At 37.0% G+C, this 12586-nt stretch overlaps 1 protein-coding gene across 1 annotated transcript; it reads right to left on the bottom strand.

Moving 5' to 3' along the window:
* Window positions 1–1730: 1730 nt before the first annotated feature.
* On the bottom strand, window positions 1731–2457 carry LOC102660333 (mitogen-activated protein kinase kinase kinase 3-like). The gene is made up of 4 exons (XM_014770776.3): window positions 2320–2457; window positions 2103–2210; window positions 1934–1995; window positions 1731–1848 (listed from the first exon to the last, which is right to left on the bottom strand). Exons 1-4 carry the CDS (start codon window positions 2395–2397, stop codon window positions 1731–1733), a joined length of 366 nt encoding a protein of 121 aa, XP_014626262.2. The 5' UTR covers window positions 2398–2457.
* Between the last annotated feature and the right edge of the window lie 10129 nt (window positions 2458–12586).

Here is a 12586-nt window from a genome sequence, read left to right as displayed (position 1 = left end):
ATTTTTTAAAGGATTTTAATTACTCTTCAATTAAATAAGATGTTTGGATAAAAATTTGAAAAGAAATTGAAATTTGAGTATTTTGATAAGGGATTTTAATTAACTTAAATATTAACATTTCAAATTCCTTCCTTTTATGAAAGAATTTGAAATTCTTTTATGCCATAATACCACAGCTTCTCGAAACATCCTTCATCCTTTCACTATTCTCTCTCTTGGCTTCTCCCGAAAACCTCTGCACTCAGCTGCCGACGGTGGTTTCCGGTGACTGCATCGGAAAGTTTGTGCTGGTCACAGGTCAGTTCTTGCCTCTTCTCCCACTCTCACTCTTGACTGCATCAAAAACCTCCTTCATTCTTGACTGCAACGGAAAGTTTGACGGCATCGGAAACCTCCTTCATTCTTGCAAAGTTTCTCACTCTTGTCTCTCTCTCTTGCAGCAGTTTTTCCCTCTGCATTATTCTGAAAAAGGTGCCGATCACAAGCAAGGTTAGTTCTCGCCTCCACCGATGCACTTTTCAAATAGATGGTTCATTTTTCATTATTCCTACGATTATTATTTCTATTTCTATCTTTATTGTTCAATCTAAGCGTAATAAGGCGTAGATCTAGAAATCACGGTGTTCATTTATTTCTTGTCTATTTTCATAAGCTATGTAGTTTGTGCTAGAATTTCTAATTCTTATTGATGTCTGCAATTTGACTCCTTTGATAATAGTTCCTTCAAACAAGATTCAATTCCTATAAGTTAATCCTTGCTGAAGAAATAAAGCTAGTGAAATTAGTAGGTTTGTGATAGGGAAGTTGGTTTTTTTAGTTTTTTTATGGTATAAATATGAGATTCAAGAATGTGTTTTAGGGCAATAAATCATCCGGTTTTTTGAGAGAGATGTAACTTTTGGGATCTGTTAGTTGAATTAAACAGTGAAAGATAGTAAGCAGTTTAGGAGAAGTTTTTTATTTAAAATTGGTAACAGCAGAGATATGCCTGAAATGCCTGAAGATTCACATCGACAAGCAATAATATTAACATATTGTTAGTTATTCATGTTCTCTTATTAAGAAAATAGGAGGTGGTATGGTTTGAGAAAATCAGTGTTTTAAAACCCAGAGATAGCAGCAGTGTGTAGCAGCCGACCCCAAAACTGTTATCACAGGATAGCTGCTACTTTGAACTTTTATCAAATTACTCAAAATTCATGACATTCATAAACAACAAGGAAAAGTTGTAGGTGCCTTAAGCAAAACACAGAAGAAGATACCAAAAAAGTCAAATACAAGTTTTCAAGATTAGAACTATCAATCAACAATCATCATTTTCTAAATTGAAGTCTTGTTATTTATCATTTTCACTACTACAGGTAGATTTGGTTTCACTTTAGAAATTGAAACCCCAAAAATAGCCCCCCAGAAAAAGCCTAACCTCTTTGTTTAGAGGGCTTTTCTAGAATCAACTACATAGAGCTCTTATCCTGTCAACTACAGTTGCTATTTACTATAGCATCCCCTGTAGCAGCCAAGGTCTGCTTCTATAGTGATATTTAAAACCCTGGAGAAAATATTTTTTTTTTCAATTTTATTTAAAAAAAAATCATGTTATCTTTACTTCATTTTCTATTTTCAAAAGTTTGTATAGAAAATAGTTGAAACAGGAACAAATGAAAGTCAGCAAATGTTGTTTTGTCACTGTTAATTATACATGTAGAAAGCAGGGAGAGAGAAAAAAGTAGTTATTGGCAACGATAGGGAGGGGTGTGGGGAAGGGAGAAGCAGTGAGGGGTGTGGGTGGCAATTTGGGGAAGCAGATTCTGAGGCCGTTCAGACGAGAGCTCAAGAACCCAAGATCCACTGCAAATAATAAAAATATACATGAATTGATTTGAAAGATGATGATGATAACATGAAAATAAAGTGAATAGAATACATTACTTACAGGCATATCTCAGGAATTTCAGGCATATCTCTGCTGTTACCAATTTTAAATATTGCAGCTACCTGGTGAATACAGGCATTGAAAAAAGAATGTTGGTCCTTCATACTCTTCTAATAGGCTCCTAGCAAATATGCAAATACATGCTAGTTCTTAATATCCAAAATCATACCCCTTCATACTGATTCCAAGGAGGCTTTGATGTTGCCATTTCAAGAATTGTGCATCCCAAACTCCATATATCAACAGGAAGACTATTGCCATTTGTATTCATTACAACCTAAGAAAGCAAACGTCGGCATACATTAAAACTTACAGTGGAAGAGATAAGGATGTTCTTGTTCAAAAGTAATTACAAGATGTGAAAAAGAAAGGAAAAAATACTTTACCTCGGGTGCCATCCAGTATGGACTCCCTTTGAAAGAAAGCATGGAGGAAGAAGAATTTATCTGTTTCAGAAAAATCATAATTCAGAGATGATCTCCATCACAAATCAGAAACCAACCAAAACCGAAAATTATACATTTTGAAACATTGTTTTAGGGGCAATAAATCATCCAGTTTTTTGAGAGAGATGTAGCTTTTGGGATCTGTTAGTTGAAGAAACAGTGAAAGATAGTAAGTAGTTTAGGGGAAGTTTTTTATATTTAAATCTATGATTAAGAATATATTTTTTATTTGTAATAAGTGGGGTTCATTTTATTTCATGTTAATGTTAAATTAATGTTGATGGAAGAAGGGTAAAGGGCTTATTATGTTGGAAGAGAGGGTTCAAAGTCTAGTTGGGAAAAAGTGTTAGAAGATTGCCCATACTCTTTGTAAAAGCTCTTGTTGGTAATAGAATAGTGTTTAATAAGTTACGATAGGTGGGTCAGCAAGTTCATGAAGAAGAAGCCATTACTTTGTATTTCTAACTATTGAGAATATGTTTGATATCTTTAGTTTAGGAAAGAATAATTGACAAGAGAAATGAGATTGTATTAAAATCTCAATAGTATGTCCATTGTTATTCTGTAGATGCAAATGCCTTTGGTGTTTTGATGATGATCATGATGATATGATGCAATTAATGCAAATGGGCTTTTCAAGTTTAAATTCAAGACAATACTTCAAGAATACAAGTCACAACATCAAGAAGATCACTAGTATATTAGGAAGGGAATTCCTAATTGAATTAGCAAAAGATTTGGCCAAGTAATTTAAATTAAAAAGTGTTTTTCAAAGGATTTACTCTCTGGTAATCGATTACCAGAGGATGTAATCGATTACCAGTGGCCAAATATGCTTTACAACAGCTACTAAAAATTTGAATTCAAATTTTAGACTGTGTAATCGATTACACAATTTTGGTAATCGATTACCAGCAGTTAATAAACGTTTTAATTCAAATTTTAAAAGCTGTAATCGATTACACAAATCCGTTAATCGATTACCAGACAAGATTTTCAGAAAAATCTTTCTAAGAGTCACAACTTCTCAAAGGTTTTTTTCATGACCACCAATCGTCTATATATATGTGACTTATAACACGAATTTGCTCAGAGTTTTTCAGAACAACAAGTGTTTATCCTCTCAAAGAGCAAAATCATTTTATCCTCTTAAGAATTCCTTGGCCAATTCAATTGCAATTCATTAAGGAATTATTTGAGTGCTCAATCTGTAAAATCTATCTCTTTCTAGAGAGATTCATTCTTCTTCTTCTTCTAAATCCCTAAGGGATTAAGAGACCGAGGGTCTCTTGTTGTAAAAGAATTCTAAACACAAAGGAAAGATTGTCCTTGTGTGTTTAGAACTGGTAAAAGGAATTTACAAGATAGTGGAACTCTCAAGCGGGTTGCTTGGGGACTGGACGTAGGCACAAGGGTGTGGCCGAACCAGTATAAATCTGAGTTTGCACTTTCTTTTCCCTTAAACTCCTTTGTTTATAATTGCTTTATATTCATATTCAAATTGTTTTATTTGAATCAATATTTAAGAAGTTCATTGTTAAGGGAATTTATAACTTGAATAGAAAGTGAAATAGATTTTTAATTAGGGAAGTAGTTTGGAATATCTTAATTCAACCCCCCTTCTTAAGATATCTGAGGCCACTTGTCTAACAAGTGGTATCAGAGCTTCATTCTTGTATAAAGTTTAGAAGCTTCAAGAAAAAGATGGCCTCAGCAAACTCCTTATTTCCAGAAGGGAATTCTATCAATAGACCTCCAATCTTTAATGGAGAGGGTTACCACTACTGGAAAACCCGAATGCAAATTTTTATAGAGGCAATAGACCTAAATATTTGTGAAGCCATAGAAATAGGGCCTTATATACCCACCACAGTAGAAAGAGTTACAATAGATGGTAGTTCATCAAGTGAAAGCATTACAATAGAAAAACCTAGAGATAGATGGTCTGAAGAGGATAGAAAATGAGTACAATACAATTTAAAAGCCAAAAACATAATAACATCTGCCCTGGGAATGGATGAATATTTCAGGGTTTCAAATTGTAAGAGTGCTAAGGAAATGTGGGACACTCTTCGATTAACACATGAAGGAACTACAGATGTTAAAAGATCTAGGATAAATGCACTAACTCATGAGTATGAACTATTTAGAATGAATGCAAATGAAAATATTCAAAGCATGCAAAAGAGATTTACACATATAGTAAATCATCTAGCAGCCTTAGGTAAAGAATTTCAAAATGAGGATCTCATAAACAAGGTGTTAAGATGTTTAAGTAGAGAATGGCAACCCAAAGTAACGGCCATTACTGAATCAAGAGATTTGTCTAACATGTCCCTTGCCACTTTATTTGGAAAGTTGCAGGAACACGAGATGGAATTATTGAGATTACACCAACATGAAGAAAATAACAAGAAAAAGAAAGGAATTGCTCTTAAAGCATCATCCTCAATTCAAGAAGAAAGTGATTAGGAAAATTATCCAGATGATGATGATGATCTAAGTCTTTTTGTAAAAAGATTCAACAAGTTTCTTAAAGTAAGAGGAAATCAGAGGCGACCCAATTTTAAATCAAAAAGAAGGACAGAAACTTCATCCTCTACTTTAAAATGCTTTGAATGTAATCAACCTGGACATCTGAGGGTTGATTGTCCCATCTTCAAGAAAAAGATGGAGAAATCTGAAAAGAAAAATCTTAGTGAAAAGAAATTGAAGAAAGCATACATCACATGGGATGAAAATGATATGGAATCTTTTGAAGATTCAGAAAATGAAGAGATAAATCTCTGTCTTATGGCTAAAAGTTATGAAAGTGATGAAGAGGTAACATCTTCAAATAACTTATCTATTTCTTTTGATGAATTGCAAGAAGCATTTGCTGATCTGCATAAAGAGTCAATTAAACTTGCAAAGTTAGTTTCATCTTCAAAGAAAACAATTTCAAATTTAGAAAATGAAATTTCAAAATTAAACAAAGAATTAGATCTTCTTAGAAATGAAGTCTCAATTTCTAAAACAAATGAAAAAGTTAATATCACCACTATTTCTGACAAGAAAATATCAGATTCTTGTAGTTGTTGTGATAAATATGAAAAAGAAATTAAAGAGTTGACTAGGGTATAAATATCAAAATTCACTTGCAAAATTTTCTTATAGTAAAAATAATTTAGATGTTATATTAAGTAAACAAAGATATGTGTCCAACAAGAATGGACTAGGGTATAAATCTGAAAAACAACAAAAGTTTCATAAAAACTTTTCTACTTCCACATAAAAATGTAATTCTAATTCTATCACTTGTTTTTACTGTGGAAGAAGAGGACATGGCATATCAACTTGCTACTTCAAGAAAAATTACAGTAACATTAAAATGATATGGGTCCCAAAAGGATCCTCAGTTTATACTAACATGAAAGGACCCAATAAAGTTTGGGTACCTAAGTCAAAAACTTGATTATGTAGGTGTCTTTGAGGAAGAAGTGGTACATAGATAGCGGATGCTCAAAACATATGACTGGAGATGCATCAAATTTTACACATATCTCTCCAAAGAAAAGCGGGCATGTAACATATGGTGACAACAAAAAAGGTAGAATCCTTGGAGTTGGTAAAATAGGTACAAATTCTTCAAACTCCATTGAAAATGTTCTACTTGTTGAAGGCCTTAAGCACAGCCTGCTTAGCGTTAGTCAATTATGCGACAAAGGCTATCTAGTATCATTTGATTCTTAGAAATGTCTTATAGAACATAAGCATGGCATTAATATAAAGCATGTAGGACATAGAGTCAATAATGTTTACATGATAGACTTAAGCATAAAACTAGAAAACAATCATTGCTTTCTTAGCAAAGATGATGATCCATGGTTATGGCATAAAAGAATTGCTCACATAAACATGGATCACTTAAATAAATTAATTTCAAAAGATTTAGTAGTTGGTTTGCCTAAATTGAAATTTGAAAAAGATAAACTATGTGATGCATGTCAAAAGGGCAAACAAACAAGAGTCTCATTCAAACCTAAAAATGTTGTTTCAACCACTCAACCCTTACAATTATTGCATATGGATTTATTTGGTCCGTCTAGAACCATGAGTTTTGGAGGAAATTACTATGCCCTAGTTATAGTTGATGATTTTTGTAGATATACTTGGACATTATTTATTACACATAAAAGTGATGCATTCCAAGCATTTAGAAAACTTGCTAAAGTCATACGAAACAAGAAAAATCTTAAGATTGCATCCATTAGAAGTGATCATGGGGGTGAGTTTGAAAACAAAGATTTTGAATTATTTTGTGATGAACATGGTATTGAACACAATTTTTCTGCACCTAGCATCGCCTCAACAAAATGGAGTTGTTGAGAGGAAAAATAGGTCATTGGAAGAAATTGCTAGAACTTTATTAAATGATACTTCTCTTCCAAAGTATTTTTGGGCTGAAGCGGTCAATACTGCATGTTACATCATGAATAGGGCCTTAATAAGACCCATTTTAAAGAAAACCCCATATGAGTTATATAATGGTAGAAAACCTAATATTTCTCATCTACATGTTTTTGGTTGCAAATGCTTTGTGCTCAATAATGGTAAAGATAATCTAGGAAAATTTGATGCAAAATCTGATGAAGGTATTTTTCTTGGATATTCATTACAAAGCAAAGCATATAGGATATATAATAAAAGAACTATGAATATCGAGGAATCCATTCATGTTACCTTTGATGAATCTAACGCTATCTTGTCAAAAAAAATATGCTAGATGATATTGCAGATTCTTTAGAACATATGAATATTCATGAACAAGATTCCAAAGAAAATGATAAAGGAAACAATGAAGATCCTCCAGAAGAAGTCAAATCCAATGATGAACTTCCAAGAGAATGGAAAGCTTCGAGAGATCATCCCCTCGATAACATTATTGGTGATATCTCAAAAGGGGTAACAACTAGACATTCTCTTAAAGATTTATGCAATAATATGGCTTTTGTATCTATGATTGAACCTAAAAATATAAAAGAAGTGTCATACCCTAATTTCGTCCAGGGACCTTTGCTTGATGACATGCGACTTTTCTTTGCCGAAAAAGAAAAGAAAATATTGATGCACAATCCGTAAGGTTCCGTGACACACCGGAAATCAAATGGAAGCATCGTTGCGTAGTTAGTGAGGTTCCGTAACATTCCGTAAGTCAAAAAGGGGATGATTATGTAATCCGCAAGGTTCCGTAACATTACGGAAAGAAAACAAGAATCGTTACGAAATTCGTAAGTTTTCGTAACTTTACAGAAAAAGAATCACCAAAAAAAAAAGCCAAAGGGGGTGTATTTAGTAAAATGGGGGTGCAAACAGTAATTTTCGAATCTGGGCCCTTCTAGAGGTTTCTGGGCAATTTCTTGCTTAAGGTTGAAGTAACCTAGCTCGCCTGGGCGAGCTAGATGGCCACCACACCCCCCGTTTTGTTGAAAAATGGGATTCCGAGGCTTCCGGGACACCCGTAATGCTTCCGTAAAATTCCCATAACTCTAAATAAGCATAATTAACTTAATACGGGTGAGACGGAAGAGAAAAAAAGAAGAAAATCAAGTCCTATATGCTTCCGTAAGGCTTCCGTAACTTTTCCGTAAATTATGAAAGAAGGGGGGGTGAACTTATCAAAATTGGGGGGTGCAAATAGCAATTTCAAAATTTTGAATTGGTCCTTCCAGAATGTTTTTTGAAGCTGGGTTGCTTCTGGAGGAAGCAACCCAGCTCGCCTGGGCGAGCTAAGGCCGCCTGGGCGAGCTGGGCGGCAACCTCCTCCTCATTTTTCCTATAAATAGGCTGAAGGGGGCTGTTCTAAGGATCCCTCAGCCCCCTGGCTATGTATTTCAGCTGTTTTGGGTGAAAAAAATTGTTTCCGTGAAGAAAATCTAAGCCGAGGCACTTCCGAAACGTTTCCGTAACGTTTTCCGTGAGGAATTTCGCAAAGGTTTCAACCGTTCTTCGACGTTCTTCGACGTTCTTCATTCGTTCTCCATCGTTCTTCGATCTTCAACGGGTAAGTACCTTGAACCAAGCTTTTCGATTCATTCTATGTACCCGTAGTGGTCCACATTGTGTTTCGTGCATTTTTATTCTCGTTTTGCTTACTTTTTATACCCCCTGTTGACGTGCTTAAGCCATTTTACTTAAGTCATTTCTCGTTTAACTTAAAAATAAAATCAATTTCCACCGAACGTTTGAATTGTATTATCTGTTAACTTCGGTTAAAATAAATTCCGACCGTTCGGTCGTGCCGTAACCACGTTGGAAATAAAAAAAAAAAAAAAGAGGTAAAAAATAATATAATAATAATAAAAAAAAAACATCTTTTAACAAAATAAAGCGGAAAATCAATCGGACGTTTTCTCTTTGGGATTTCTCATTCTTAATTGAATTGATTAATAACTAAAGTGAAACTAAGGCTAAAATCAACTCGCCTAGTCAAGCTCGTCCACAAAAATAGGCTTTTGAAGTTTGTCATTTCAATTTCTCACTAAGTAAAATGGATCATTTTTAAGGTCCAACGCCTTAAAATGATCACCTCTTAAAGTAAAAAATCACTTGACAAAAAGCAAGAACTACGTAGGTCTGATTTCCTCATCGCAAATTGAGGAATACGTAGGAGCAAAGGGAAACACCCTTGTCGACCAAAAAAAAAAGGAAAAATATAAAAAGGGTATAAAGGATATAAGGACATAAAAGGGAACGTAAAAATCAAAGTCATGTTTGCACATTCGATTAAAGGATGCCGTCCCTTGGGACGGACGTGTGGGGTGCTGATACCTTCCCCGTGCGTAAATACAACTCCCGAACCTTTCACTTAAAAGTTCGTAGATCGCGTCTTTTCCGGTTTTTCCGACGTTTTCCTCAAATAAACGTTGGTGGCGACTCCGCGCGTATTCCTTTCGTGGAACACGCATCCCGCGAGTCACGCGTCGCCCTCCCGCCGAAGGGTAGGTTTGGAAAAATGATGATTTGGAAACTTCATGCAAAACTGGTCATGCATGCACCTATGTGGACACTCAAGTGTCAAACTTTTATGGTCATGTGATGCTAGGGCTCAGGATTCATTTCCTCTATTTTAAATCAACCCAATGTTTCCAAAATATGTTCTTTTATCAATTTGTGCATTCATCCGAGTCCATTTTGGGCGTCCGGGAAAATTTCACAGCATTCACCCTTCAGGTGTACACACATTTTTTTTTCCCAAAAACTAGCTATGATCAGCGAATTTTTTTCAAAGAAAAGTTGGAAGTCATCTCTTTTCAAAAGCATGTTGGCTTTTCAGCTAGACAACTTATTTTTCTTTTTTCTCTTTTTTTCCTTGTTTTTTCATTTGTTCATTTCTTTTTCTTGTTTGTTTTTTTTTGTTGTTTTTTTTTTCCTTTTTTTCATGAGGTATTTTGCTACCTAAACATGTGTATAATTTTGTGAGGTATTTTTGCTATATACACGCATATCCAAGGTATCTTGCTACCTAAACATACATATATATGTTTTGTAAGGTATTTTTGCTATATACATGCATATCCAAGGTATCTTTCTACCTAAACATACATATATATATTTTGTGAAGTATTTTTTGTTTACATACATGCATATCTAAGGTATCTTTCTACCTAAACATACATATATATATTTTGTGAAGTGTTTTTTTGTTTACATACATGCATATCTAAGGTATTTTCACTACCTAAACATACATATATATATTTTGTGAGGTATGACTACCTTCCGAGCTTGCGCTTGTTTTATTTAAATTCCCAGGATCATGAGCAACTAGGTGCGTCCTACTATAAAAAGTGATCAAATAACAAGCATAGATTCAAAAGGTACTAGGTTGCCTCCTAGTAGCGCTTCTTTAACGTCTTGAGCTGGACGCCTTATGACTTGTCGGTCAATGACCTAGTGCTTTGCTTACCTTTGGCTTTAGACTTGGTCGCCTATTGGTCGGCCATGTGGTGTAGGCAATACTCAAACCTTTTTGTGGATGAGCAGAGGTGAACTCTAGAGGTGATGGCGGTGCGTCTGTTGCCGCTGCCGGCCATCCCCAGGCTGCTGTGGTGTTTCGCCCTGCGCCTGCCTGGAGACGCAGTACTTCTTGATGAAAGCTCGATTAGTAGGGGGCCTGATGCCCTTGCTGGAGGTGACAGGTACTCCGTAGAACTGACAGAGACCCGTAATTAGAGCTTGACAACTCCAAGACCCTGTTGGACTTCTTCGGGTCCACTGGGTGTCTTGCAGGCGCGATCCCTGCAAACAATAGATGAAATCAGAAATCAGTTGAGCGATGTGCATACTTACCTATGATGATGTGACCTTGCCGGGGGGAACGGGCACCCTGTAGGACTACAGAGGCCCGTAACCAGAGCTGGAAACCCCAGGGCCCTGTTGGACTTCTTCGGGCCCACTGGGCGTCTTGTGGGTGCGATCCCTGCAAACAATAGATGACATCAGAAATCAATTGAACCATGTGCATACTTACCTATGTCATGACGACACAGACCAACCGATACATCTGCAGGGGGAGATTGGCATTACGATCACTGGGCAGAATGTTGCTAAGTAACAACGTCATTTATATCTGTGTAAGAGTGGTCATGTTGGTGCGCATGATCCACACTCGTCTCTTTGCAGTGGCCCGGGTGAAATCTTGCTCCGGTATGCATAATAGCTGTGTGATAGCCTCCCTCTCTGGTTGTGCTCGCACAGTTGGCCCTCCTCCAATATCAGGGGGTGGCCCAGGAACCGTTAAAAGGAAACTACTGGCCCCTTAACCGGGAGCGCGAGTCTCGGTTAAGCTTTTAAGGGCAGAGGACCTTAAATTATCTTAAGGTGTGGATATGGGGCCCCCTGAGAGCGAGGATGCGTAGTCCTCTAAAAGCGAGGGCGTGTAGCCCTCTGAAGTTCAGGACGTGTCGCCTTTTGAAGGCGAGGGAGTGTAGTCCTATGATGGCAAGGACGTGCAATCCTCTAAAGGTGAGGGCATGTCCCCCTTTGAAAATGGGGAACATGTAGTCCTCTGATGGCGAGGACGTGTAGTCCTCTAAAGGTGAGGACGTGTAGTCCTACAAAGGTGAAGGCACATGACCCTTTGACGGCGAGGACGTGTAGTCCTCTGAAGTTGAAGGTACATGACCCTTTGAAGGCGAGGACGTGTAGTCCTCTGAAGGTGAAGGTAACTAGTACCCAAGGTGAGGGCGTGTAGCCCTCTCAAGGCGAGGACGTATAGTCCTCTGGAGGTGAGGGCGTGCAGCCCTCTGGTGGTGAGGACGTGTAGTCCTCTCAAGGCGAGGATGTGTAGTCCTCTGGAGGTGAGGGTAACTAGTATCCAAGGTGAGGGCGTGTAGCTCTCTCAAGGCGAGGACATGTAGTCCTCTGGAGGTGAGGGCGTGCAGCCCTCTGATGGTGAGGGTAACTAGTACCCAAGGGTCCATCCTTATGAGAAAGCAAGGGATCGACTCATCGAGAGAGCCGGTCATCCCAAATTCAAAAGATTTGGACATTTAGATGTAGGGAATCTATGTAGTCAACATGATTTTTAGGGATGCAGATGCATGCAACCTTTGTTGTGAAATTTGGTAAATGCGGACTTCATATGAAATAATGCAATGAAATGGAAAGTTTGTACAATGTTCATGTCATTCTTTCCTTGTTTTGTGATTTTGATTTTGATTTAATTTTTTTTGGAAAACACAGATTGATTGTCCTTCTGAAAGAGGTGATAATTCATGCAACCTTATCCTATCTTTTGCAAATCTCTCCGGGAACCCCCTCAAAGTGTATGTTCTGTTTGATTTAGTCACTTGACTATTTTGGAGTGATGGCAATAGAGCTGTTTGACGTTTAATCAATCTATTGAAATCCTAGGGTTTGTCCCCCCTTTTTTTGTTTAAAAACATCGACGGGTGAGAACTTTTGATCTGCCCCTATGTTCACTTGAGGCTCATGCACGATGCCCCTCATTGCCCCAGTGTAAGGCTTTGAGGTACCAATTGTTATCTTTCGTCATGACCTTGTAGCTGGGAACCTATTGGGTGAAAACTTCTAATCTGCCCCTAGGTTCGCTTGAGGTTTTTGCATGGTGCCTTTCGTTGCCCCAGTGTAGGGCTTAGAGGTACCAATTGTTGTCTTGTTTTCACGACCTCGTAGTGAGGAAGAAAGAAAGAAGCAGTTGATT

The sequence above is a fragment of the Glycine max genome, chromosome 18, assembly GCF_000004515.6.
Source record: "Glycine max cultivar Williams 82 chromosome 18, Glycine_max_v4.0, whole genome shotgun sequence".
Lineage (NCBI taxonomy): Eukaryota > Viridiplantae > Streptophyta > Magnoliopsida > Fabales > Fabaceae > Glycine > Glycine max.
Note: the sequence above shows the minus strand (reverse complement) of the source record. Positions and strands in the feature narration are given on the sequence as shown.

Bases quoted from the DNA above. Each gene is read 5' to 3' on its own strand.
- LOC102660333 (XM_014770776.3), bottom strand. From the start codon at position 2,397: ATGATTTTTCTGAAACAGATAAATTCTTCTTCCTCCATGCTTTCTTTC. The intron at 2,211-2,319 runs GTAAAGTATTTT...TTGCTTTCTTAG, and splicing joins CATACTGGATGGCACCCGAG to GTTGTAATGAATACAAATGG. The intron at 1,849-1,933 runs GTAAGTAATGTA...TATTATTTGCAG, and splicing joins GAAATTCCTGAGATATGCCT to TGGATCTTGGGTTCTTGAGC.